Consider the following 27,090-nt stretch of genomic DNA (forward strand, 5'->3'; position numbering starts at 1 on the left):
CCTGGTAAGCCAGCCAGTCGTAACCTCTTTGGGTTCGGTAGTTTCTAACCGGTAGTAAAACAGGCTGAAGATGTAACCTCTGACCAGACACATCTGCACTGCATGAGCAAGGGGAGTGAGGCTTGGCTCCCCTGGCCCGTGTCCCTCTGGGCTTTGTCGGAGCAGCCTTCCACTGAAAGAGGTGCCGTGGACGATGCTGATCGCAGTTTATTTACCACCCTTCTCCCAAATGTGCCTTTGGCACGTCATAAACAGTTTGACTGAGAAAGCGAAGACTATAGGTCTCGGTGGAGACCAGAGGGGACTTCAGATGGGCAGAACGCAGTTACCCGAGGCAGCCTCTTGCCAGTCAGCCAACAAAGAAACAGGAAAATATGTGTGTTGTTGGCTTTGTCTCTGCCTTTCGTGTCTGGGGTCTCTTTCTCTATTGTGTGTCTGCTGAATATTTGGTTTTGGAGCACATGATTGAGACTGGCTGTGAGACAAGTTTGAGGCTCTTTGCTTTAAAGAGATTATTTGCTAGAATTCAAAAGATTCTGAAAGGTGGCTAGATTCGCAGTTGAGCTATCTTTTCCAAATGAGGTTCCTATCAGGGTGAATTTTCAGAGTATTGTCTGAAGCTGTGGGGCAGGCAGGGTCTTCTCATCTCAAAGCCAGTTACTTAGTTCACAGTTCACTCATCATTTTTTTTTGGTAATTTCTTTTTGTTTTGTTTTGAGAGACAGCACATGAGGGGAGAGGGGCAGAGGAGGGAGGAGAGAGGAAATCTTAAGTAGGCTCCGCACTCATAGCAGAGCCCGACAAGGGGCTTAGTCTCACAACCCTAGGATCATGACTTAAGCTGAGATCAAGAGTGGGATGCTTAGTTAACCAACTGAACCACGCAGGTGTCCCATTACTCCACTGTCTTAATGCCACACTTGATGCCTGTCCTTTGTGTCCTTGACCCGCTCCCCACCTTCCTACCAGATATAGCCCTGAACCACATACTAAGAGGCCCACTTGACTGTATCTAGTCTTCCTGCAGTTTTAAATAAATAGCAAACCACGGCCTAAAGAGACCTCTGACTTGCGTACTGTATTATCAGTGACAAGTGGGCCTGCTGAATTTCCCAGCTACCCATCTCGCTCCTGCCCGTTATGTGTCCATGGCTCAGTGTGTGTGTGTGTGTGTCTCTCTCTCTACGGCACACTCTTTCCAGCTTGCTGCTCACCACTGTAGTTGCGAATTACCCCCACAAGGCAGACAATGGCTTTCACCCACCTCTTCCTCAAGCCCGTCTTAGAGACTGGAGGGTGTGAAAGATCACCCACAAAGCATGAGGTCAGCCAGTTGTGATGCCGCCTGACTCCTGCCCCTCTTGCCACCTGTGAAGCTCCAGCTAGAAGCAGGTGACAGGCAAGTCTGCTCATGGCCGTTCTGGGTTTCCCTGGGTGAGCATAAACAGGCGGCACCTTCAGCCCACAGTCCCGGCATGGCTGCTGTAGAGGGAGAGGGGCTTGGGGCCTGCATGCAGGCTCGTCTCTGTGACTGGCGGTAAGGAAGAGGCGGGTCATCCAGCAGAAGCAGGACCAGTGGCTGTCCAGTCATCAGCAACTCCAGCTGTGTAGATGGAGAGTGGAGAGAAGCTTACCTCCTTTCTTGTTGTTTTATGAGACGTATCCTGTGCAGGTTCGCCCCCTCAGTTCCGTGTGCACCCAGTGAGGGACAGTGGTCTAAAACTCCCCAGATGGTACCACTGTGCCAAGTTCATTACATAGATCACCTTGCTCAATCTTCACAATCTTTTAAGTTGGGTGTTCTTTGTCTTCCCACATTTAAAAGTGATGAAGTGGAAGCTTGTGGAGAAGCGTTTGAGTCCAGAGCACACTCAGTCTCAGCTACAGCCCCATTTTGACTCTGGCTTTCTGTCTGTAAAGGGGGGTAATGAGATTGGAATGACTTTACTTAGAGCATTAGTCTCACTTTGTGGTGTGTGTGGGGCCAGGTGGAAACTTTCCCCTGTCTTCCTCAGGGGTGTCCATGCTAACCCAGCTTTCACAATCCTCTCCTGCCACCACAGAGGAGATGCAGCGTGACCAGCCAAGGAGCAGCAGAAGACTAATGAGGTCTGTGCTATAAGGGAGATCTGAAAAATCTAAGTGGTAGAGGTTGAGGTAATAAGGCCCCGACATGTATTTCCTCTCCAGCACTTAGAGTGAATGCTCCACAGGAGCATGACGACAGGTGTCCTAAGTCTTTCTAAGGATGTGCTAGTGTCCCTGATAGGCTCTTTCTCCAGATCATTGACCTTTGTGCTTTGACACCCCTGCTTCATCATCAGTGTGATTGGCAATGGAGTCAGAGGCCTATCTGATAACAGTAGCTTGTGTTTCTCAGGTGAATGCAAGAATAATCCGATCCGGTTACTCAGTTGACTCCCAACACCTTATCCCAGTTTGCTTCATTTTCATATCTCCATCATTTCCTGTGCTCTTTGAGGAATATCTCCTTTCCTCATCCTGTTCTTTTCTATCCCTTTCCCTTCTCAGAGATCTCAGTGAAGAGTCAGGGCATGAAGAAAAAGGATGCTGAATAAAATGAGGGTTTCCTGACAGTACACACTGGTACTGGCATTCTCTTACTAGCTGTAGTTCGTCACGACAAAGACACAGATGTTCATAGAAGTGTATCAAGGTCCTTTGCAGTGCAAGCAATTGACCGTTTTTCTTTTTCTCTCTCAAACTATTGCAAAACTCTTCTGTCTCATTTTAGTGTATGGTGTGTTGTTTGCATGGTATATATCTTTCCATCCTTTTACTTTCAACCTATTTGTGTCTTGGAATCTGAAGTGTGCCTCCTGTAAGCAAGAGCTAGGTTTTTGTTTTTTAATTTTTTTAAGCCAGTCTAACAATCCCTGCCTTTGATTGGATTGTTTAATTCATTCACATTTAATGTCATTATCAGGTTGCATTTGTGTGTGACATTTTACTTTTTGCTTTCTGTGTGTTTCACTTTTTTGTTTCTCCTTCACGGCTTTATTTTGCATTAAGTGAATATTTTCTAGTATAATGTTTGAATTTCCTCACTGATTTTCCTCCATATTTTTAAATTTTATGTTCTTAGTGACTGCTCTAGGGTTTATATCATATATACTGTTTCATCAGAAACTACTTAAGATATGTACTAACCTAATGCCAATGAGATACAGAAACATGCCTCCTATTTACAACTTTCTACTCTCCTCCCCTTTTTTCTACTATTTATATACATACTATGTTTATATATGTTGTAAACCTAATAATGTATAGTTATAATTATTACTTTATATGTTTTAAATAAACAGGAAAGGAGAGCAGATATATGTATCTATAGAGTTTGTAACCTCCTTATTGATCATTTCTGGTTCTCTTCATCTCTTCTTTTGTTACTATCTGGTATAATTTCCTCACTGCAATACAGCTTTGTCCCCCTACCTACTTCCTTTGTGCTTAAAATGTCAAATATATTTCTGTACATTAGAGGCCCAACAATACAATTATATGCATGCTGCTTTAGGCAACTGATTTTGTAATCAATTAAGAGAAGAAAAGAAAATGGCACCTATACAGTCTTTTAAAAGTATCCACATGATTACCTTTATTGGTGTTATGTGTGTGTATGTCTGTAGGGATTTGAATTACTGTTTTAGGTCATTTGCTTTCAGCCTGAAGAACTTGCTGTAGTATTGCTTGTAATACAGTGACTGCTGGCAATGGATTCTCTCAGTTCTTGTTCATCTAGGAATGTTATTTTTCGTTCATTTACAAAAGATAGTTTTGCCGGATATAAAATTCTTAGTTCATAGTTTTATTCTTTTCAGCACTTGCAGTATGCCAGGCCACCACCTTCTGGTCCACCCTTTCTGCTGAGAAGACAGCTATCAATCTTCTTGGGATCCCGTTATACATGATGACTCATGTTGTCTGTTCCACTCTCTGCTTGCAAGACTTTTTCTGTCTTCATCTTGGGCTTTCAAGACGTATTTTTACTATCACATGTCTGGGTGTGATCTCCTATTATCCTACCTATAGTTTATTGACTTTCTTAGATATGTAGATGCAAATGCTTTTTGTTGCATTTAGGAATTTTTCAGTTCTTGTATCTTTGAATATTTTTTCTGCTCTTTTCTCTGCTAGTGGTACCTCTGGTACCTGTACACCCCTGTCTCGTGGCATGCCACACCTCCGACGTTCTGTTCCTTTTTATTCATTCTGGTTTCTGCTTCTCAGACTGCACGATCTCCATCTTTCTCCCAACTCACTTGTTGTTCTGCCTTTTCAAATCTAGTGTTGAGCCCCCACAGTGAATTTTGCATTTCTATAATTTACCTTCCAAGTCTGGAATTCCCGTTTTGTTCATTTTTATAATCTCTTTTTATTGGTATTCTTAGTTTGATGCAATTTTGTCATCATGCCTTTCTTTAAGCATGTGTTCCTTTAGTTCCCTGAACATATCTATAGGACGTTTTGATGTCTTGTCTCCTGTACCTGGGCCCTCTCAAATGCAGTTTCTGTTGCCTGCTCAGTGAGTAGAGGCCAGTTTGAGGACAGGACTCCCACACTTCCTGGCCTGGGATGGAGCTTCTGTTAAAAATGCCAGGGGCCTGCCCCTCCCTGGGAGTAATCCTAGCCCTCGATCTGGACCTGTGGGGAGAAGCAGCGCTCATCTTCTTGGCCACAACCGCCTGGAGTTGAGCTCCCATTACACACACTGGCCCTGAGGAAGTGGGAGAGGAATAGCTAAGGGGAAGCAGGTTGTGGCTCAGATGCCACAAACTCTTGCTGTTTGTTGTGAGATTTAGCAAATTTTCCTGAATTTCTTCTTTCAGGGACCTTACAGTACTTTAACTGAAGGGCACCTGGGTGGCTCAGTTAACCATCCGAGTCTTGATTGCAGCTCAGGTCATGATCTTACAGTCATGAGATCAAGCCCGGAGTCAGGCTCTGCACTGAGCATGGAGCCTGCTTAAGATTCTCTCCCACCCCCCCCCCCGGCCCTTCCCCTGCTCACTCCCTCAAAAAAAAGAAAAAAAAAGGAAAGAAAGAAAGAGAAAAAAATAGTTTAATTCAGAAGAGCCTCTCTCCCAAACCACATGTGTGGCGTGTTCATGTTGTCATGTTTTTCAGGTCTACCTTCAATGTGTTTCATCCTGGGACACCGTGACTGCGTGTAAATAGCATGTATTTAAATCCACCCGCATATTTGCTTCCTTTGCTTTAATATTCCTTCTTTCATCTGGGATCATTTCTCCTTTAGTTTGAATCCTATCCAACAGAACATTTACTGCTCATAAGAAAAGTGTTAGCTTTTATGTGACAGTTACTTATTTATTTTGTCCTGGTTTCTGAAATACATTTTTGTTGGATATTCTAAGTTGACAGTTAATTTACCTCAGCACCTGGTACTAATCCATCTTACATTATTACTATTGATGTGATTAACAATATTTTTTAAAATATCTCATAAAGCTTTTCAGTTTTTTGGTGTCCCCCTGCCCCCCATTTAGGGTCTCTCTGGTCACCCAGACCAACAAAGTAACAGAAACGGAAGTCCTCCTGTCTGGGCTCATTCTCATGGACAAAAAAAATGAAATCTAGTGTCAGTCTTCACATGATAGCCCTTGCCACACTGTTGAGCCACTGAGTGAGGGTTTACTACCCCTCATGTGTGTTCTGACTCGAAGCCAATAATAAAAGCCTAAAGAACTTTCACACAATTTTAGGTGATACCCGGTGAGTACTTCTAGAATGGCAATGTGAGGATATCTGTGAAACCGTTCCCCCGTGAAACCACCATTACTGGTGAAAATTGTAAAAGTCAACCACTTAAAATCTCTAGAAATTGGCCTTAAAAGTCCCCAGAGGAGAAATGTTCTGGCAGGAAATAAAGGTAATGATTACCATTGATTATCGTAAGTTATATCTGACTGTTAAAACTGTTATGGTAATACATAAAAGAATAGAAATAATATACATTACCTCCAAAGTAGTAGAGGGGGAAATGGAATGTGAAAAAATAAATAAATAATAGTCCTCAAGGAAGGCAAGAAAGAAGAGGAAAAATATAGGCAAGACATATAACACAAAATTTAAATGTTTCTACTAAGACTACTAGATTATTAGGCTGTAGTTTTTAAAACTTCTATATATATTGATCCTGAGAGCTGAAATAGAAACATAAAAAAGCAAAATGATAGTAAAAGACACATCATGCAAATAACTAAAAAAATCTGAGGCTTTTATGTTTTAACACATATAAAACAGACTTCAAAAAAAAAAACTGATATAAGATCACCCACAAAAAGCTGACTGCAGTACAAGATACATTAATTTACAAACATCTACACAAGGAGTAACACAGTTTCAAGATGTATTCCAAAAAATGTCCATATTTACCTGGAGAATTTGACATGACCACAGAGGGAGATTTTCACATGCTTCTCTTAGTAATGGACAGCTCAAGCAGACAAAGAAATAGGACTTATTTATAAGTGTTCCTGATTTTAAAAAGTAAGAGCATATTATGAATAATATTTGCCAATATAAATTTGAAAACTTAAATATACAAAGTCCTGGAAAGCTGTAACTTACTAAAACTGATGAGAGGAGAAAAAGAAAAGTTGAACAATCTTATTTATTAAAGAAATGTAATCATCCCATGAAGAAATATCAAGTCCAGATCATTTTTACTGGCGTATTCTACTAAACATTTAAGATAGAAGTAATTACAATCTTCTACAATTTATCCCAGCAAATGAGAAAATAAAGACACTGCCTGAGTCATTTAATGAGGTTAGCAAAAGTTTATTAGCAAAACTAAAGACAACACAAGAAGGAAACATAAATGTCAATCTTATGTATACAGACGAAAAAATCCTAAACAAAGTATTATTACATAATGAAACCAAGAAACTACTGTTATTTTTGTGAGGTGTTTTGAGGTTTTAAAGAAAATGTCCACAATTTTTGGAGTTCCGTACCAAAGTGTATAGGGGAGAGACAACAGAAGGTCTGAAATTTGCTTTAAAGTAGAGAGTGAGAAGGGGCGCCTGGGTGGCTCAGTCTGTTAAGCATCTGACTTTGGCTCAGGTCATGATCTCACAGTTCAGAAGTTCAAGCTCCGCATCAGGCTCTGTGCCGACAGCTCAGACCCTGGAGCCTGCTTCAGATTCTGTGTCTCCCTCTCTCTCTGCCCCTCCCCTCCGTGTACTCTGTCTCTCAAAAATAAATAAAACATTTTTAAAAATCTGCAAAAAAGTGGGAGATTAAATTGCTTCTCAAATATTCTAGAATGTGGATATGAGTTTATTGGAGTTTGTCATGCTTTTCTCATGTGTGTATTTGAAAAGTTTCATGATACAAAAGGACTAATGATACTGGATTATATATCATTTTCTTTTAAAAAGAGAAATACACATTATGAGGTGTGAGAAGCTACCTGGACAGAAATGTGACATGGTGGGGAATTCATTTTTTTAGGCATTTAATCTGGCCTCATCCCAAAGGGGTCCCAAGCAAGGTGCTTTCAAGCAGTGCTGTGTGTGTGGTTTCTGAAGGCAGAGCAAGGATGAGCTCCTCCTGAGCAGGAACATTCCAGGAGATGGAGGAACTTCCTGGCCCTCCTAAATCTCACAGCTAGAAAAGGCCCAGGTGCTGCTTCTGGCCCTGGTTGGAGTTCACTTCCACTTTTACCTCCGTCACAGGGTAGAGCCAAGTGATGTCTGTGGAAAAAGTCAGCAGGTGTGAGGCTGTGCAAGTGTATACAAATGTAAGACGGTTGGCGTATTTTGCAGAAGCCGTTCTAAGTGTAAAAGTGAAAGAGAGTGCAGCTGCTTTGGAGAACAATCCAGCAGGAAGTGACCACATGACCCAGCTGTGCTGCTCCTGGCTGTGTGTGTGTGTGTGTGTACTCGAAAGAAAGTGAAAGTTTATGGCTACACAAAAGGTATTACAGATGTTCAGAGCATCACCATTCATACTAGCCCAGTCAAAACAATCAAAACGTCCACACTGTTGAAGGGATACACAGAACGCAGTTTCCGTACAGTGGGGTAGGCCTCTGCAAGGAAGCCCTGGCCCGTGCTATATGGAGGGGCCTTGCCCGCGGCTTGCTAAGTGAAGGAAGCAGTCACAGAAGATCACAAACGGTGTGATTCCGGCTACCTGAAATATCCAGACTAAGCAAATTCATAGAGACAGGAAGTGGGGGGTGGGGGAAATGGGGAATGAGAGCTAATGGGGACGGCTTTCCTTTGGGGGCTAAATAACTGCGAATATACTAAAAACCACAGAGTTGTACGCTTTAAAGGCTAAATTTTATGGTGTGTGAATGATGTGTCAGTAAAGCTTGCCTCTCAAAGGCTGGGGGTAAGAGAGAGTTTGAAGCAAAATGGTTTCGTCTCCTACCACTCCTCCCTCTGTTACCACCTCCACCTGGGCCCTGAAGTCTTCTGTCAAATTCAGCAAGATGGAGGATTTTTTTTCCTAGAATTTCAGTGAGAAAAGAAAATGATGAGTCTGAAGCAGAAACAGTGAGAAAGCCAAGAACTGCCGTTTACTCCCACCCCCTGCCCCCTTCTGTGCCAGTCACTGGTGAATCTGGACAAGGCCCCCTCCTGTGGCTGCCCAGGGCGGGGGGGGGGGGGAGACAGCGTTTGCAGAAGGCACCCTCCCGTTTGCCGAGGCCCCCCTAGGGCAGTGAGCATCTTCACTGGCCGAGCAGAGCTGTGATGGCTTGTTTAAATCACCAAACCTAACCGTCGGAACTGCCCCACGCACAGCCCCATAGGCCTCCTCCCAAAAGCAGGGCTCCCGGCCGTGTGACGACTGTCTGGCCAGCTCGGTCTGCGGTGGCGAGGATGATCGCTTTCCGGGCCAGTTGGCCTTCACTCATCTTGTGCTTTCTCTCCCTGTTTTCCTGTCTTGTTTTGTTTTTCAGTGGCTGCTTCAACCCCCAACTCCAGCGCCGGTGCAGCCATGAACTCTCTGACCTCTCTTGGGACTCTGCAAGGGCTGGCAGGAGCCACTGTCGGGCTGAATAATATTAATGCACTAGCAGGTACCCTCAACAGTGAGTATTTGCTGCTCTGGTGGACAGCCTTCCCCCAAATTCTCCCCAGAAAGTGGTCAGCCAGCAGGGACCCGCAGAGGAGTCAGGGAGAACTAAAACTTGGGATGGAGGAGCACATGCAGTCTACGTTCATGTTGTCTCAAAGGTACCCTGCCCTCCGCACCCCTGCTTTTTTCTAATACACAAAATGTGCGTTCCTTCGTTCATAGGTGTCTGTGGCTGACAGCTAGCTGCAGGTTTCCCAGAGCGGGTGGTTTGGCTCTCCTCTGAGAGGCAGTGTGTTTTCGCAGAAAAGTGGACGCCTGGGTCCAGTTCCAAATCCGGCAGGCACCTGCAGAAACCTTAGCTAATCTCTGCCCGCCCACCCCAGGCTTCAGAGTCCCATTTGAAAACTGAAGTTTCTGGATTAGTTTATTTTATCGGTGCCCTCTCGCTCTAAAGATTGATGACCTATACAGAGAAGGATTGGAAAGAAGGAAACAAAGCTGAGTGGAAAAGGCCCTGGCAGGCAGTGGTGCCTGCACTCACAGACGGGGTCACTCAACAGCAGGGCCCCTCTGAAGAGTCTCACGTCGCCAAGGCAGGTTGAAGCAGAGGGGGGCAACTTGCTTTCAGAACTACTTCAGCCCGAAACCTAGGGACTCGCTGAAGAACTCCAGGTTCTGTCCCACACAGCCTGCCCATTTCTGCCATTTTAGAGCTGTGGGGGCGACAGTCCCCAGCCAGAGAATAAGTAAGTCTGGTTTAGACTTATAATAATAATAATGGTTTAGGCTTGTGCCTCACACTGGCTCCTCCCCTGGGGAGAACTGTCCCTGTGCCCAGAAAAGGGACATCCCATTTGCCTTTCCCTCAGTCCTGTCCTGCACCGAGAATAGCCATGCCCAGGAGAGCCCGAGCAATTCTGATTTCTGATTTGGGGGCCCAGTCACCTACCGTGCCATGCGGGCGACACAGCCCCTGCCCACTTCAGGCTTTACAGAAGGGTCCCTGGCAACTTAGTTTATGCCACGACTTAAGAAGTGAATAGTTTTTAAGGAGCGATCAGATGGTATCATTTTTTTAAGCAAAAAAAAATTTAAGAAAATTCTGTATTTGAAAATCTCGAAAAGAATACCTTGCAGTTTATTTGAAAGAAAAAAACAAAAATCAGTCTAGACCTCATCAAATTTCCAAAGTTTTAATATACACTTTTATTCAGATACTCTGGGAAAAACAAATTGGGACTGAGTTTTATCTGACCATAGGCGAAGGAAAAAAAAAAAAGAAAAAAAAAGCTGATTCCTTCCAGACATGAAAGCTCTCAATTAGCAAATAGCGGATGAAGGGGTGAGCACGTGACGACAGAATGTCGGACTCCAGCACAGCGCCTCGAGCCGCCCAATTCCCAGCAGCCCGGGAGGCGCCCGCAGTCCGTTTACTCCTGTTTCTGACCTTGTTCCGCAGACGCTCCAACCCACTTCCTTCCCCTCGGTGGCAGACATGGGTGTTTACACACATGCCTTCATGCTGCTTCTCTTGCCCCAGGACCTAGTTCCCCTAAAACAAGGACTTTGATTTGACCGCCTGCCTGTCCTGTCCTTGGTCTGCAAAGTAACAGGCCAGTGGGAATGGCTGTCCTCCTCAGCACGTGCTCATGACTGCTGTGTGTCGTCCTCGGGTCCGTGTGTCCGCCTCTCTCCATCCTGGTGTGCTGTGCTTTGCTGGCATTTCCCCATCGTTCCCGTGAGGGACTAAAGAGGGACTCTGTTACATGGCTGAGACTATGACTAGTTCTTGCGCGGGGTCTGTGTCATACAAATGTTGCTTCTGGCAAGGACAAAAGGCTTAAATTGTTCTGTTTTTTAAATTGTTTGCAATTGGGGTGGTACAGGTCTGTACAGTTCACGGGGAATTAAGAATGTGTCTAGTTTCAGACAGTCCCTACCAGACAGTGTGAACCAGGAAACGTGTTTAAGTAAACCACAAATCATGAACAAAACTACATTCCTTCTGATCTGGTAAGTTGTTGCTGGCACAGAGCTATTTAATAATCCCAGTATTGGAGCAGATACTTGTTTCTTTTCTCAAATACCAAGAGAAACCCAAAATATGTAGACTTTCCTCTTTCAGACCATTCTGCCTCATGATGATGCTACTTGTCCTAATGGATAATTCTCAGAGAAGGTACTCAAGAAATGGTTACCTGAACAGAGGTAGTTGGCCAGCTTCCATATCATTGCCATTCCCCACCCTACTGCATCCCAGGAACACTTACTGGGTAGTGAAAGAATTCTCTGGCTATCTGAATAGAGTCCTCTTTCCCAGGGACCAGAGAGCCAGGAAGAATATAGGTAGATGGAATCCAATTAATTCCCAACCTCATCTTCCTGTAAATCTTACCCTCTTCACTTCACTCCACTCCACTCCCCCTCCCGAAATAAAGTTTTGGGTAGAAGAAAAGTAGCTAAGTGTCTCCTTCCTTCTCCATACATTCATGAATGGAGGGGCTAACACAGTACAGTCGAACCCTACAGCTAAAAGCAGAAATTGGCAAGATCAGAAGTAAGGAATGTGGGTGATTCAGTAACAGGGCTTTGGCTTCTGGATTATCTGAGGGTTCTCCAGGCAGGTTTTGTTTATTAAGAGCTGAGCAAAGACGAAGAAGTATTTTTGGTAGACACACCCGCCCAAGAGTGTGTATCTGACTCCTTGTATTTAAATGTATATTAAGTGACACACTTATTTTTCCTCATTGCGGTCCCCTTGTGCTTCCAAAAAGCTTATCATAGAGCACTTACAATGAGGATCATCAGAATATAATCAGGCACAAGTGCCTGGTGAACAGTGTTTTTATGGAAATACTTGACCCTTGAACAACACAGGTTTGAAATGTGCAGGTCCAGTTAGGACCTGCAGATTTCTATCAGTTAATACAGCAAGGTACTACAAGCGTGTCGTCATTTTCCTTATGATTTTCTTAACGTTTTCTCTATTTTAAGAATACAGTGTATATAATACATATAACGTACGAAATACGTGTTAAAATTTATGTTAGCAGCTAGAGCTTCTGGTCAAAAGTAGGTTGTTAGTAGTTAAGCTTTTGGGGAGAAAAATTAACATACAGAGACATTCAATTGAACCCCCATGTTGTTCAAGAGTCAACCGTATTTTATGTAAAGGAGAGAGGAGAAGAGCAATATTCTGGCCTATCACTCTTAATATGCATTATAACGTTACTCTGTTAATCTATATTCTTGGAATTTGTGGAATGCATGTAGTTAGATACGTATACAAGCACACACAACTTCACACATGCTTGTCACCGTAACAACACAAACACAGATATAAATGCCACTAAGTACATATTCATACTCCTCTACCATGGTTCTAGACATTTTACACATATTATCAGCTTGCACCTTAGAAGAACGTATACCTCATCTAAATGTATCCCAGGAAACATAACAAATCTACAGGAATATATTAATACATTCCTATTCCTACTTTTTTTTTTCTTTTTTCTTCTTGGTACTTAACTTCCTCTACCACTGCCTCTACTTTTCAATACCATCTTCACAGAGGCCACCAAAACTGCTCCTGCTCATATTGGTGGGTCCTTCTGTGTCATTTGCAGAGATTTACTCAGTCATCTCAGGTCCCCCTCAGTTGAGGACCTTTAGAGTTAAAGCATCTCACAGGCAGGATATGCACTGACTTTGTGGACCATTAGCAGAAACAGATGAGGTTGCCACATCTGTCATTTTGTTCCTCATCCAAACAGCATGCGTGGGAATTTAAGTGGGATAAAATGATCCATGCTTTTGGCTTTTCAAAAGGAAATCCCTATTCTTTTAAGGGGAAGCATTTATTCAGTTGAACTTTCTCCAAACTTCTGTTTCTACTGCCCACAGTTTTTACATGTAATCAGATACCAGCAGCTGAACTGTAAAGTGTTATCTTTGACAGAATAATTACTTAATATAAATCTTCCTTGGGTGATTTTTCAAATTATACAAGGTAATCAGTTACCTCCTGTACCTTGGCTTCGGCAAACACAGGCCCCGGAATCTCCAGGAGAGTGTTGGTTTTAAATATTCTCCGTACACTTACACTTGTCAGAATTGTCATCCTTATTTTTTGCTTGGAAGGATGGTTATACGATGGAGATGAAAGGCCTGGGTTGGAGAGCCCTTGCCAGTCCCCTCGCTGGCACCAGCACCCCTTTCCTTGATGCCTCCGTACCATTCGGCTCCCCACCTCGGGCAGGTGAAGGCAGCCACGCTACCGCCCACGCACATGCAGCCAGCTGAAACGAGCCAAACCCTTCGGAGGGCAGATCTGTCCAAAGGTCTAGTCCAGACACAGCAGCCGCTACAAAGTGTAGGCAGGAACGGTGACCATGTGTCGGAAGCCTCACAGCAACCTGGTCCTGAGACTCACCCAGTTTCAAGAGGGGGGAAAAATGGCGAAAAGGGGGAAAGAGAAGAAAATTCTCCTAACCTGGATGATTAAACAGTAAGAAAGAAAAAAAAGTCTCGGGCCAGAGGAGGGCAAAGACGGCTCAGGTTCAAAGACGGCTGCAGGGCAGCAGCGCCCGAGTCCAGCCCCGCAGGAGCTGCGGACCAGGCACCGCCCTGCAGGCCGGGATGCACCCCAGGGTGTACGGAGAGTGGCGGGTCACCACTCCCTCTCACCAGAGTTTCTTCCTGCATGGGAGTCCAGCTTTCCAGAGGGCCGAGCCCCACGGCGCAACGGTCTGTGTCCCTGGCACCTATGAACACCTGACAGAAAAGAAACACTGATGTTTCTTTGCATTCACACCACTATTGGGAGGGGAGGATAAAATAAGACCAGAGGAGAGAAGAGAAATCCATCCCCAGCCCTTCAGCACCATAAGAAAAGCGGGGGTGAAGGAGAGGTCTGGGTGAGGTAAATGGGATTCGCTGGCGTCTGAGGGTTTCATTAGGAGGCCACACTAGTTCCAAACTCTTTAACAGCATTTATTTCCATGACCAAAAAAAAATTAGAGAATAGACTCCTTCACAATGAGAAACTTCAAGCACAGCCTTCAGGACCTCTGCTGGCCAACACCTTTGTTGAACAGTTTGAATTTGCTGCATCTGCTTGCAGACGACTTCCTCTCGGGAGGCTTACTATTCCATTCTCTGTGCTTCAGACTCTCCTCTTCTCTCCCCCCCACCCCCAAACCAGCCCGATGCTGTGTCTGTGCTGAGCAGACTGGGCTTGGTACTTTCTCCCAGGGCCCACCTCTGTCTCCTCAGGCTAGAGGCGCTGTGCATTTCCTTTGCCGTTAGGCCATGGTCTGATTCCTCTCGTATGGGGTCCTTTTAACCTACGATATGAAGTTATCACCATAACAGAGTCACGTCGAGACTAAGAATATTCCCCACTCGCTCCATCTCCTGTGGGTGGCCAGCAGGACCACTGATGGATGGTGACAGGATTCTAGTACTGGATTCCTCTGTATAATTTCTAAGCATCTTTAGTCCTCTGTCTTCATTCGACTTCTAATTTTTTTCAGTCATCTATGGTGTTTTAATAGCCCTAATCAGTTCGAGAGTTTCATTAATGTTTTCAGTAATTTTTTCCCAAAGACATGTTTTTTTTTAATGTCTTAATCATAAGGGGAACTAAAAGCAATTATGATGTCACCTCTTCATTTCCTGAGTTCACATGAAAGTTAATGCTGTATAAAAGTGTTGCTTGTTTTGACTCCATATTCACGGAGAACGTGGCTCAGTCAGCAACCATAGTAGAGCAACGAGCAGCCAGGATACAAGGAAAACCAGTGTGCTAGACAACACCCAGTCCGTGTCCGTTAATAGCCAGGAGCCAGCTTACAGACATGGGTGTCACTTCAGCTAACTGAAAACCACAACCTGGAGCTCCTTCATGGGTAGACCTTCCAGTGATGTGGGCAGTGATTAGTATTTGCATGCATGCATGCATGCATGCATGCATGCGTCTCCTCACTGGTAAAGATGGCCCCATTCTGTTTTGAGCCCCTCATGGTACATAAGCAGCATTAGTTCTCTGCGATGAGGGTAAGGGTCCACATTTTTTCCTAGCCTTAATTCTTGAGCCTTCCTGCTCCCTAACACCATCCCTCTGCTCTTTCCGAGAGCCAGAAGGGCACTGCCCGCACACCGGTCCACCGAGGACAGAGCTGGCCTCCGGGGCCATCTCATTAGATGGCTTAGGGACACCAGTTTTATCCCTTTCGCCTCAAACACTTGAGCCATCCCCCGGCTCCTCAGAGAGCCCAGGAAATGGATTTAAGTGTACAGATGTTACAAGTCTCTGTCACTAGTGTTGTTTTACCTGCTTCTAAGCTCCAAGAAGGAAAAGGATTTCATTTCAAAAAGACAACGGTACTTGCCAGTAGCACAGCGCATGGAATGGAGACATATTGTCTATCTGTAGCGCCTCTGTGAACTTGGATCACTGGCCTTAGAAAGTGAGGGTCTCATTGCTCAGGGGTGTTGGGGGCTTTGTGGTACGTTCACCATTCTGCCAATGTATCCCTTCATTGTTGCGTTTTTCTTTCCGTGTCAGTCTCACTGGTGTGCTGGCTGCATGCACTTGCTGTTGTACGTGTGTGAAATGATTCTCTAACTTCCTTTGGAAAGCACTAATGAAAAGTGCTATTTCTCTTCTCTATTGTTGGGTTTTTTGTAAAGTTGCTCAAATGCTCTCAGGTATGGCGGCTCTGAATGGAGGACTTGGCGCCACGGGCTTGACGAATGGCACGGCGGGCACCATGGACGCCCTCACGCAGGCCTACTCAGGGATCCAGCAGTACGCGGCCGCGGCGCTGCCCACGCTGTACAGCCAGAGCCTGCTGCAGCAGCAGAGCGCCGCGGGCAGCCAGAAGGAAGGTAGGTGCCCGGGCCCGGCCGGCGGCGCGCGAGCCGGTGGCGGCCTGCGGAGAAGCTAGATGGGGCCGGCGTCACAAGCGATGGCAGTTAGCTTATTTCTGCTTCCCGGGCTTCGTGGTGGTTTTCTTTTTTCCGGGTCTTTTGGGTTCTTTTTTTTCATCTTTGAATTTATCTCCCAAGATGGCCTTCTCCCCCGGCGCGCCCTCACACGCACCCACTGAGGAGCCCCCGCTCCAGAGTCGGCATGGCCCACCTAGGCTTTCTCCCTGAACACGCCAACTCCTCGTCAGCTCGGGGCGGACACGAACGGACAGTCTCCTGTGGGCAAAGCGCTCTCAGGCACATCCCAGGTTTCCCAATGTCCACTAACCCGGTGACCGTGTAGCCCGCCTCCTGGTGGGTGAGGCTTTCCGGGGCGTTGATAAAAGGCACCATCAGGATGGACTGGGTCTGTGGTTAGTCTGGGCTTTCTGAGGAAGGAACTAAGTGACTGACTGTCTTGCTGCTCTGCCAGTAAGGCAGAGTGAGTAGGAGGAAGTTGATGCTAAGAATGAACTGAAGCTGACTGCAGAATAGTTGAGGAGCCAGTCCAGAGAGGAACAGCTCACCCGGTCTCTTCCTTTCCTCCTGTGTGGTTTCTTGAAAGCAAAATCTGCAACGTGATGTCGATTCTCTTTCTGACCTGTTTCGGTAGGGGGTACGAAGCTACAATAGGGAAGTACCAAAGAAGGGTTTTCCATTTCTTCCCCTCCTTTATCCTCACCCTATAGTTCCAAACTGTTGTCTGCATTCTTTGACTTGAAACGTGGTGTTGTGCAAGAAATAGTTTTATTTTATAAAGTGAACTTTAAAAGGGACACCACTTTAAAGACAGGTGTAAAAAAATTTTTTTTTCCATTTAGAAATATGAGATTGTTAAAAATGAAAGATAAATGAAAGTTTCTCCTTATTCTTAGCTGTGACCGTTAGTGTAAAATCCTGCACAACTCTTCAGTCCACAGTGTTTCCCGAGGCACGGGGAGACCACACATCATGTATAGCATGTTTCCACAAGAAAAGCCTGCACTGAGGTCCCTTCATCTGGGGTCTGACTACCCAAATGGTGATAAATCGGGGTAGCAGGAGGGGGGGGGGGTCTATGAGATAAGGATGTTCTCAGAAGAGACCACAAAAGCTAGGTCTCTCCATGAATTTTAGAGAATGCTGGTCACTTCCAGTGGGGCCTTCCAGCAAGCTGCACAACCCGTGTCGCTGAGAAATTTGAGCCACGGTGGCCTCAGCGTGTAGCGGTGCAAGGGTGAAGCCCGGGCCCCAAACACTCCTCCCGTTGCTGTAGTGCAGCCCACTGCCCGAAGGGTCCATGCCTTGAGTTCCCAGCATTCCCTGCGCGGTAGCGGCCACCCACTGCAGAGTATTGACACTTAGATATCAGGACTACCAGTAACAAGGGTTAGTGTTTGATTTTTGTTGTTGGTGGTGTTTCTTGGCTTGTTTAGTGTTTTAAAATCATCTCCCACTTCCTCATACCTCTCCTCTGATCACCTTCCCACCCAGTTGATGTGTGCTCAAGAAATTTAAACCATCTTAATAGTTATAACCAAAGTGTTATTTTCAAGGCAGGTTATACTGGAAATGAAAAAAATGAATTCCACTACTAAATAGATTTTTAGGTTTTCTACTCCATAGTTTTGTTATTTAGGTTGAAAGTCAAGTTGATGTATTTAGTCATGTATCCTTGTGTATTTCCCCAGAGGAAAATAAGCCAGGCTGGCTTTGTTTTTTAAATTGGGTTTGCTATTTTGCCCAGCTAAATCTTCTAAAGGCTGCTTGGGGGACACTGACCACCTTTCCTGTCCCTCTTAAGTGCCCTCTGACCTCCTCCATAGCTTCCCGTCCTCCCTGATTGACGGGAAGGAAATCACTCTCGCACACACAGGTAGAGCCTCTGGATGCCTGCACCGAAGCTAGTGGTGCTGGTGGGCTGACACAGACCCCTCAGTGCTCCATCCCAGACCAGATGCCCCATGAGAAATACAAAATGAGTACCCAGCCAGTGGGGGGCCAACAGTGTAACCAACTCTAGGAAGTTAAAAATAACACGTACTAGGAGAACTACAGGAATGTGTGATTTGTCAGCAGGTTTTTACTAAAGGCAAAGGTGAGGGGAACCCTCAGATTGACTCCATGTTCGGTTTTGGCAGTCTGCAAAATCAAACTGTTGCTGGGTGAGAACGCGGGCGGGGGGGGGCATACACTAGGAGATGCGGGTGTCATTTTTACCCAAGAAAATCAGGAACAAAAGGACACTACCTCCTTAGATTTACCTCTTTTGTATTTTCTTGGTCCCCCTCTCTGGCTCAGATACAGTAAGAAGGTCCAGTGTTCTAGAATGCCAGGCTTATCCAGGCATGGCCGGTAAATATCAGAGCACATTAAGCTGCATTTCTCCGCAGGTTTCAGGACTTGAGATGCCTTCACAGATCCAAGTGGGTCCCTTTAAGTCCTAATTTGTGCATTTGGCTCTTTTATCTAGAAAGAACGTGAAATCTCGGTGGCACCAGATTTGCCCAGTGTCCACACTGCAAACGACGTGCCTGGCCGAGTAGCACCCATAGCACCCGTGTGTAGCATTCTGGTTTTACTTCTATTCATACTATTCATATTAAGTTGTGATTGCCTAAGGATTTTTTTAAACCCGGAAACATCTGGGGCCCTAAGCCCTGCAAGTGTGCACTGGAACACAGCTACGTCCCTGCAACTTGTGAACGACACAAAGTTAAAGTGGTCACGGTGGCACTTAAACAAGGAAGAAGTGCTTCTCGTGCGTGGCCTCAAGAAGCCTTCCTTGGGAGAAGTCCCATGCATTAGAACAGTTCCCTGTTTTGTGGGAAGGAGCCTGGCGTGACTTGACTTTACAAAGATGTTTCTTTTATTTTTACAAAGTTCTTTCTTTTACGCCGGTTGTAGGTTTCTCAGACCCCAATACTACCCCCCACCCCCGGCAGTGCTGGTTCCAGGGGACACGGCCCAGGGCTTGGAACCTCCTAGAGGCACGAAGCCCCGGGGCCTCTGAGAACCAGCCAGGGGAACACCTGTAACTCCCCCTGGCGGCCTGGGGAACGTTCCCGCCTGTTCTGTGTCAGAGGATGAGTGCCTCCCACCAGGCCACTCACATCCTCTCCTTTTCCTTTCTGCTGCTTTTCGCCTTCAGATGGTTCTTGTGCAGCGGCTCTAGAGAGACTGGGAAGTGCCTGGGGGGCGGGGCGGGGGGGGGGGGGACGCTTAGGAAAGCTTGCCTCTCTAAGCCGTGTAGCCCGGACGGCCTTCCCTACCCTGCCCTCGCTTCTCTGGAAAGTGACAGTTGAGCGTGAAGAGCTTGGTTGGTTGAGTTTAGTCTCTGACTAGAGTGCGCCCTGTGCCGTCATTTCCAAAGCTAATCCCCAGTGGTACAATTCCTACCATGGCGGTGAAACTCCAGCTACCTATTTTTCCCTGCTTTGATTCATTGCCAGTCATTTCTAATAAAAACGATTATTACACTGTGTGTTAAGAGATTTGGCAAATCAAAACTGGATGGATAATTAGGTAAATGATTGAGAAATCCAAGCAACATTACTGCTATATCCATTACTCTAAATTGATGCAATTTGCTTAGAATACACAGGATGCTCTCAACTCCCAAGAAATCATATATACATACAACAGAAACACAGCCACCCAGGAAAAACCCGCGCCTGCATTCTCCTCCCCAGCTCTGCCCTACGGCGGCCACCCTCACCCCTGTCAAGAGGAGACCAAAACTATGTGCCCTAAGCAAATGTGAGTCACAGAAGACTGTGAAAAGGAAGCTCTTCTTGACCAGTGTCTCTTTGGAAATCAGGAACATCTTCCCACCTTGAAAGACATACCAGCACTTGACACTTAGACACCTAGTTCATTCCCTTTAGTATGAGAGAGAGGCACATGCTAAGCCTATCTGTTGTTAAAGCATTCCTAAGAAGAGGCCTGGGGAACTAAGAAGCGAAGAATACCTTACTCTGATTTCTTTTTCCTCTTTAGGTCCAGAGGGTGCAAACCTCTTTATTTACCACCTTCCACAGGAGTTTGGAGACCAGGACATTCTGCAGATGTTCATGCCTTTTGGAAATGTTATCTCTGCTAAAGTCTTCATTGACAAACAGACCAATCTGAGCAAGTGCTTTGGTATGCAAAAGAAACCAAGCCAGACCATTACAGTAGTCATGGGAAGGAAAATGTAAATGATAAATATTTTAGAAGTCCAGATAGGGCTTTCCCTGGGTGGTGCTGTTCCTGGTTTTCTGGATCCAGACTGGGCAAAGTCATTTAAAAAAGCAGAGGCAGGGGATGCCCATACATTAGGTACTGCTGAATCCTGTGCTATCAGAGTGCCTTACTCCATACATCTAATAATCTTTCACCGGAGGGCAGCAGCGATTTCTTTAAGCCCCGTGGTTTGAACCACAGCTTTGGCAGATGAAAATACACTTAACAGACCATAGTGTAGTGTAGGCTATCCTGATACAGAAGGGCACTGCAGACCCTTCACCACGATTTCCAGACCCTTCTGGGTTCAGTGTGATGCAGACGCTGTGGCTTTGGGTGGCACGTTGTGCTGGGAGCCTTCCCGTTCAGCACCACGACAACACTCACGTGAACCCTCACTGACGCATATCCCAACGCAGCAGGCCTGTGGCCATCTGCCCACCGCTCCATAAGCCCTGGGGTGGGCTGTTGAGGTATTTCAGAGTCACGTGCAATGCTGTGTTGTGCTGACATTCAGGGGCCTGAATCTGTGAAGACAGGATCTGCCGCGACTGCCCGAGTGGCAGCAGAGCGCAGGAGTTACAGGAATTCCTAGAACTGGGGAACACTCAGATCCTCGGTGGCCTGACCGCCTTCCCCGAGTAGCCCAGACCCTGCCTCCCCAGGCAGTGTCTGCCCCCTGAGAGAGTGAGGCACGCTCTCTACTGGCTCTGAAGTTTTATAGCAAGAGCACAGCATTCATTAAATCTATTTCGTATTTTACTTTTTGAGCCCTTTTGGGTCCCCAAAGTGGTTTAGAGGCCAGAATGTTAAGAGTATATATTACTCACTTGACAAGTCCCGGCCCAGTTTGATAGAACATTTGCCATAATCATTCCTCGTTTAGTAATTCGTGTAGGTAGTAGGCAGCAGTACAAAACAAAGCGGAATAGATACAGACCAGCAGAAATACAAATAAAATTGTATGGTATCGACAAAAACATCAAGGTGGGAGGGGGTGGTACTCAAACGTAGTATCTGGCCCACTGGTAATGGGCAGCTGGTCTAAAGAGAATGTTTCAGCTTGTAAAACCCCAGTATCCTATCATAACACCTTTTCAATTTCTGTGCTAGCACACAGCAAGGTCAGAAGCCTCTCTTTTTAGGGGAATTAGTATGGCAACCATCAAAAGTCACTGTTTTTACCCAAGTGGAAAGGCTGTCAGCCTGAACTCAATACACTGTGGCTTCTGCTACAAAAAAACCCCTTGTGATGGTTCATGAGCCAGTGAAATGGAAAGAAAGCAGTTACACAGGGGGTGTGCACTTGGGTCGCTCACCACTGGGAGCTTCCCTGCACAAGGGTTTGAGCCAGATTTTTATACTCCTCATTGATAAACAATGTCCTGGGCTTATCTGGAGATCAGAGAGGGATTGTGCTTCAGGTTTAAGAATATATGTACAGCCTTGAAGAGTGATTATATAAGCCCACAAACTATTCAGCCAATGTGTAATAATGCAGCCTATACCTATGCATATCAGCAGACAATTGTTTATCATGCTATGCACTGCTTCCAATTTTTGTCACAAGCTGCAGCATCCCTTACATTTCTCAGCCAGCCTAATTTGGGGGAGGGGCCCAAATTAGGCTGCATTATTACACATTATTACGCATTACAAAGCTGTCAGTCATAAGGTCGTACCCCATACTTTCATGCTAACCTCTTGGCCAGGTTTCGTTATCCATTTCACCCTTGACCCATTTCCATTCTTGAATCATCTTGCTGCTTCTGGATAAAGACCTAGAAGGAAAGGAGAAAATCAGAGCAGGTATCATGGATTCAAGATCACCTATACCAGGAATTAGATTTAGTCAAAATCTATACCCCCATTTTGCAATGCAACCTGCCTAGGAAAAGCTCTGCTGCATTATACCATATGCTCATTTTATCAGCTGAGAACTGTGCTAAAGGTGTATTTTATGTCCTTTTTTTCCTCCTCTAGCTTGTAAAGGAATTTTCTCTTTAGCTTTAGACTTTTAACAGCTGAGAGCTAAAATGCGCTCTATATAGTAGCTTCCTTTCAGCACCAGGGGCAGGGACAGTACGAGCTCAACACCTTGACATCAGCCCTAAGGCAACTTTTGTGTGTACCCTCCCACCCCCACCCCCAATGTCTTAACAAACTGTATGATCAGAATTGTGTTTCTGGGTCTTTGCAGAACATCACTGGTTCTTTGTCAGAAGCCTGTCCCACCCCCCCCCCCCGCCATTTTGGTACAGAGAAAGAGACTGGCAAGTCTGTTGGGGTGCTTCTTACGCCCTAAGCTGTTGACTCTTTATTCTTAGGGGGCATAAGGCAGCAATTTCCAGTCTGTTGAATTCAGTGGAGCTTTGAAAATGGAAGCTAAGCTATGGAAAAGAGGCCCAGCATTTCCCTTGGGTCCCTAGGTTCCTCTCAGAAATAACTCTAAAATGTTAGAAACCAAGTATAAAGTACTGCAGAGTTAATTCACTACCTGACTGTGTCCGACAGCGGGACAGGGAACAGGTGTGGGCTCTGTGGACACAGCTGGAGAAGTGGAATGGAAGTCAGGATCCTTGCAGGGCACCGTCACCAGCCCTGCCTTTAAACCTCACTAGGTTGGGACTGGGAGCCTCTGGGGGCCCTTTGAACCCCAGAGTATTTATACCCGAGCTTCCATGAGCACCACTTGGGGTGGGGGTGGGGGTGGGGGGGCGGAGGGCAGCAGCTCTGTCAGAAGGATTCTAAGGGACTTTCAACACCAACTTGACTGAAATCCATGAACCAGAGAGACCAGGAGTTTGAGATTTAGCTTTTCAGAAATGGGTTTTGCTGTCAGGATGCATCAGCTTCCCCACCCGCCCTTCCCAGTGGAGATTTCCAGTGCTGCCTGCAAACACCGGTGTCAGTAAGGTAGGAGCTCACACTGTGAGCTGAGTGGAGCGGCACGGAGCCCCCAGGACTTAGCGCTGCACTCTCCAGTCGCCCCGGGACGCCCTGTCCCTCTCCGTGTTGATTCCCACCCTCCTTCCCCTTGTGTTCTGCAGGTTTTGTGAGCTACGACAATCCGGTGTCTGCACAAGCTGCTATCCAGGCTATGAACGGCTTTCAGATTGGCATGAAACGCTTGAAGGTCCAGCTGAAGCGCTCCAAAAACGACAGCAAACCTTACTGATCCTAACCCCCGAGGCTCCCTGCTCTTATTTTAGCTTTCTTAGGGTAAGTCCCACAAGCCGGCCTGTTCTCAACAGGAAAGGCAGAGGAGGACCACATTGCCAACTTTTACCAAGAGAGACGGTTATTTTTACAATAAGGCCTCCATGTCCCCTTCCCATTCCCCCCTCCCCGTTCGCCATAATTAAAACTCGGGCTACCTTGTTTCTATCGAGTAAACTCCTCTTCCAGTTGTGCCACTGTATTCTCCTTTGTTTTGCAATTTGAATCTCCTTTAACCTTTGTTTTGTTTTCATTTTGCTTTTTTTTTTTTTTTTTTTAAGAAAAACACACATAAATAAATGACATCTTGAGAATTTAAAAGGCAAACAAAGGCTAATGTGCAATTCTAACTCTGAGACCCCTGGTGCCCCAGAGCACTGCCTGGAGAGCTCACCCTCCTTGTCCGCGCCCACCCCCGAGAAGGGCGCCAGCCGTGTAGAGGTTAAGGTGGCGGCCTAGCGCAGGAGAGAAGCCAGGAGAAGCACTTAAAACCACACAGACGTCTTTCCACTACATTTGGTTTCGTTTTAACAAGTAGGATTTTATTTTAGGGTTCAAAGAAACATGACATTTACTGGTCAGATTATTACACTGGTTGTCTATTTTGTTTTTAGTTTTTAGAAAGGATTAATGTAAAAAAAAGATTTAGAGATCTGTTTCTTAAAGCTACAGGGTTTAAAAATAAAATAAAAATGAGTGAAAATACTTGATGTTTCTTGAAAGATAAATTTAATAATAAATAAATAATACATAAATACATAAATAAAAAAGAAAGCCACAGGCCTGTAAATTTTATTTGTAAAAAAAGCATTTCTATTTTTGTACAAAATTTTTACTGCCTCAGAAATAATGGAAGTTATTTATTGCCTATTGTTAACTTATTGGGCACCTAAAGAGCAGTTCTCTGTGCTAGCTAGGTCCTTTTGAAGTAGTCTCTAGAGGAATTGTTCTAGGAATGGGCTTTTTTTCACCGTTGAACCCTAGGCCTACAGTTCATGCTTTATCCTCTCGTTGTTCGTATCTGTCTGATTATTTTGTTCGTAACTTCCATTATCTAGTTTACAGCTCAGTCGTCTGACTCTCCCCATATGTTACATCCGTTGAAACTGGATCCTCTCCCCTTGTCCCTTGCCAGCCCCCATCCCAAAACACCCGGAATCCATCCCCTCTCCTCCCCGGATGGATTCTCTTGGGGTTCCATTGTGCTGTGGATAGAGACTGTAAGAAATGCAAATTCCGCGAATGGCTCGTAGACTCCCTAAAGACCTAAGATTTGCATTAGTTTTTCTCCTGCACCCTTAAGAGTGATTTTGTTGCTGCTGCGTAGATTCTGTGTAACTTTTTACTCTCCCTTGTTTTCTCCCTAGACATCTTCATGCCCGTTAGTTCACCGTTTGCCTAGCATGTCCCTGTGGCGTCTCAAAAAAAGTTTCATCGTCCCGTCATTGTTTCTGATGTCTTTCTGACCTCACATCACATTTGGTTCTCCTACTGACCTTTGATCTAGTTTGACCTTTGAAATTTGCATGTGACCTCATCTAGCTATTGAATTCTGGGAAGTCAATGTGAAAAACATTGCTGCATTCATGCAAGACTGAAATTTATTATTAGACAAATTAATTATAGAAAAAAAAACCTGTGGCAAAAACGTTTCTTTATTTTTTTTTTTCTTTTCATAAAACAGACTTGAAAGTATTATACAGGGATTGGCATTCTTCCCGGTCACTGGTAACAATAGCAATATGTGTCCAGGGACACAGAATGTTGGTTTCTAACAGACTACTTCCAAAAACAGTTTGAGAAAAAAACTGTCTGATTTTAAGTCTCTAGAGGTCTGTAATAGTTTTTACATTTTTCAGGCAGTGTAAAGTTTTTTGATAAGGCCATTTTAGGTGGCTCACTTTCTCATTAAGATATATATATAGAACCACTTTTTGTAGATTAGTATAAGAAAAATATTTACCCTGTTTTGGGGCAAATGCTACCTATTTGTGTCACCTTTTGCTGAACTGACTCACAGTTAGACAATCCATGGTTTAATGCACACGAAATTACCTATATTTTATACTGTTTCAATGTACAGGAGAAAGGTTACTGTAAACTGTGTTATGTTGGTGCTTCTGTGAATTCAGTTGTGGCTTCATCATGAGTCTTACGGTCTCAATGTTCTCTGTTGATAAGACAAGTTTAGAATTGGTTTACTTAAAGATTTCAAAAAAAAAAAAAAGTTTGCTTAAAAAAAATTTCATGTGAGGGAAAAAAAAAAAAAAAACCTATTCCAGAATAAGTTTTGTGTTGGCTTGTAAAGCATTGATGTCATTTTTTTTTTATTGTGGACTATTTAGATGTGTTTGTGTTCAGCAAAATGTGATTTTTTTTTCTTTTAAAGAAAAAAAGTGAAAATATATAGTGCCAAATTCCAAAGGTACTTCCTTCCTAGAGCTTCAGTGTGTTTCTTGTGAGAAGTAATTTGATAACATGGGTATTTTATTATGTGTTTTGTATAAATCCCTAATATTTAAAAAACAAAAAACAAAAAAAAAAAGAGGTTAAAAAAGTTTGTTAACTTGCTATCCTGTGGTCTTGTTGCCTGAAATTGTTATTGTTTGTTATTTCTCTATGATGTTTTTTGTAAGACATTGTATAAGTGCCCATGTCTCACTTTTTTAACCGCTCTGCACATCAATGCTGTGACGGCAACCTCACGATGTATTTTCTTCATAATATATGGAAACCTCTAAGGTGAGAAAGTTTTGAACTTTTAACCCTTTCTACCCAGAGCTATCTGGAATGTGGGTAACTTTTTATACTGTCATAATTTTCTTTGTTCCGGGGTGTTTCTCATTTGGATCCCCCCAATACATACATCTTTTTTTTTTTTCCTTCCCTACTTTTTTTATCCATTGGTTGAGATCCAAAAGAAAAAAACTCCACAAGGCAAATCTGAAGGAAAAAGAATATACTTTAACCCTCTCTGATTTTTTTTATCCTACACCATTTTTTTTGTCGTTGGATTATTTTTGATCATTTAAAAAAGATACTCCTGAAATTCCTTCTCCTGTTTTAACTTAAAAAGTTTACTGGCTAAATCTTCTAAAGGGGGACAGTAGGTAGATCCAACACCTACATTCACCTTAAATTATATATGATTTTGAGATCAGGTTTAGGGGTATGTTCCAGTGCAGAATATTTTCATTATACCTTCCAGATAAACGACTTTGTGATGAGGTAGTATTTTGAGGAATTTTTGTTTCTTAAATGCTTAAAGAATTAATGTTTCTAATCAGCCGCTGGGCTACGCATTCTCTGATCCCAGTTAGACACCTCTGACTAAGCAAGGGGTCTGCGATGAGACGCAGACAGTCCTTTCCCTTTGGGTTAACTTTATTAACTGAAACCCTGTGAAGGGGATGGACCACCTATGTGCAGCGCTGTTCTGTATCACCGGGACTGGCCAGACACCCAGTACCAGGTCCTCCTGCCGCTTGGTCAAGTGCCGTATTAACTTGGACTTCGACTTCATGTTGAACAGAGCTCTCTTGCTGTCTTGACAAACCCCTATGTCATCCCTCAAGCCCCAACACAAACTCCTGCCTTCTTGAGAGAGGCCCTGGA

The 27,090-nt window shown here is 44.7% G+C and overlaps 1 protein-coding gene across 6 annotated transcripts in view; it reads left to right on the forward strand.

Annotated features, from left to right (window-relative positions):
- The window catches only part of CELF2 (CUGBP Elav-like family member 2), a 308,661-nt gene extending 282,278 nt beyond the window's left edge, over positions 1-26,383 (forward strand). For 3 of the 6 annotated variants that reach the window (XM_039246009.1, XM_039246013.1, XM_039246014.1), the window contains 4 exons: positions 8,960-9,079; positions 15,775-15,972; positions 20,032-20,175; positions 23,307-23,668. In XM_039246009.1, the coding sequence (XP_039101940.1) occupies positions 8,960-9,079; positions 15,775-15,972; positions 20,032-20,175; positions 23,307-23,434 (590 nt within the window). In that variant the 3' untranslated portion in view covers positions 23,435-23,668. Of the gene's footprint in view, positions 1-8,959; positions 9,092-15,774; positions 15,973-20,031; positions 20,176-23,306; positions 23,669-24,842 lie in introns of those variants that run through there. The other 3 variants (XM_039246010.1, XM_039246011.1, XM_039246012.1) reach the window with 3 other exon arrangements.
- The last annotated feature ends 707 nt before the right edge of the window (positions 26,384-27,090 follow it).

The sequence above is a fragment of the Hyaena hyaena genome, unplaced genomic scaffold (genome assembly GCF_003009895.1).
Source record: "Hyaena hyaena isolate Hyena2069 unplaced genomic scaffold, ASM300989v1 scaffold_276, whole genome shotgun sequence".
NCBI lineage: Eukaryota > Metazoa > Chordata > Mammalia > Carnivora > Hyaenidae > Hyaena > Hyaena hyaena.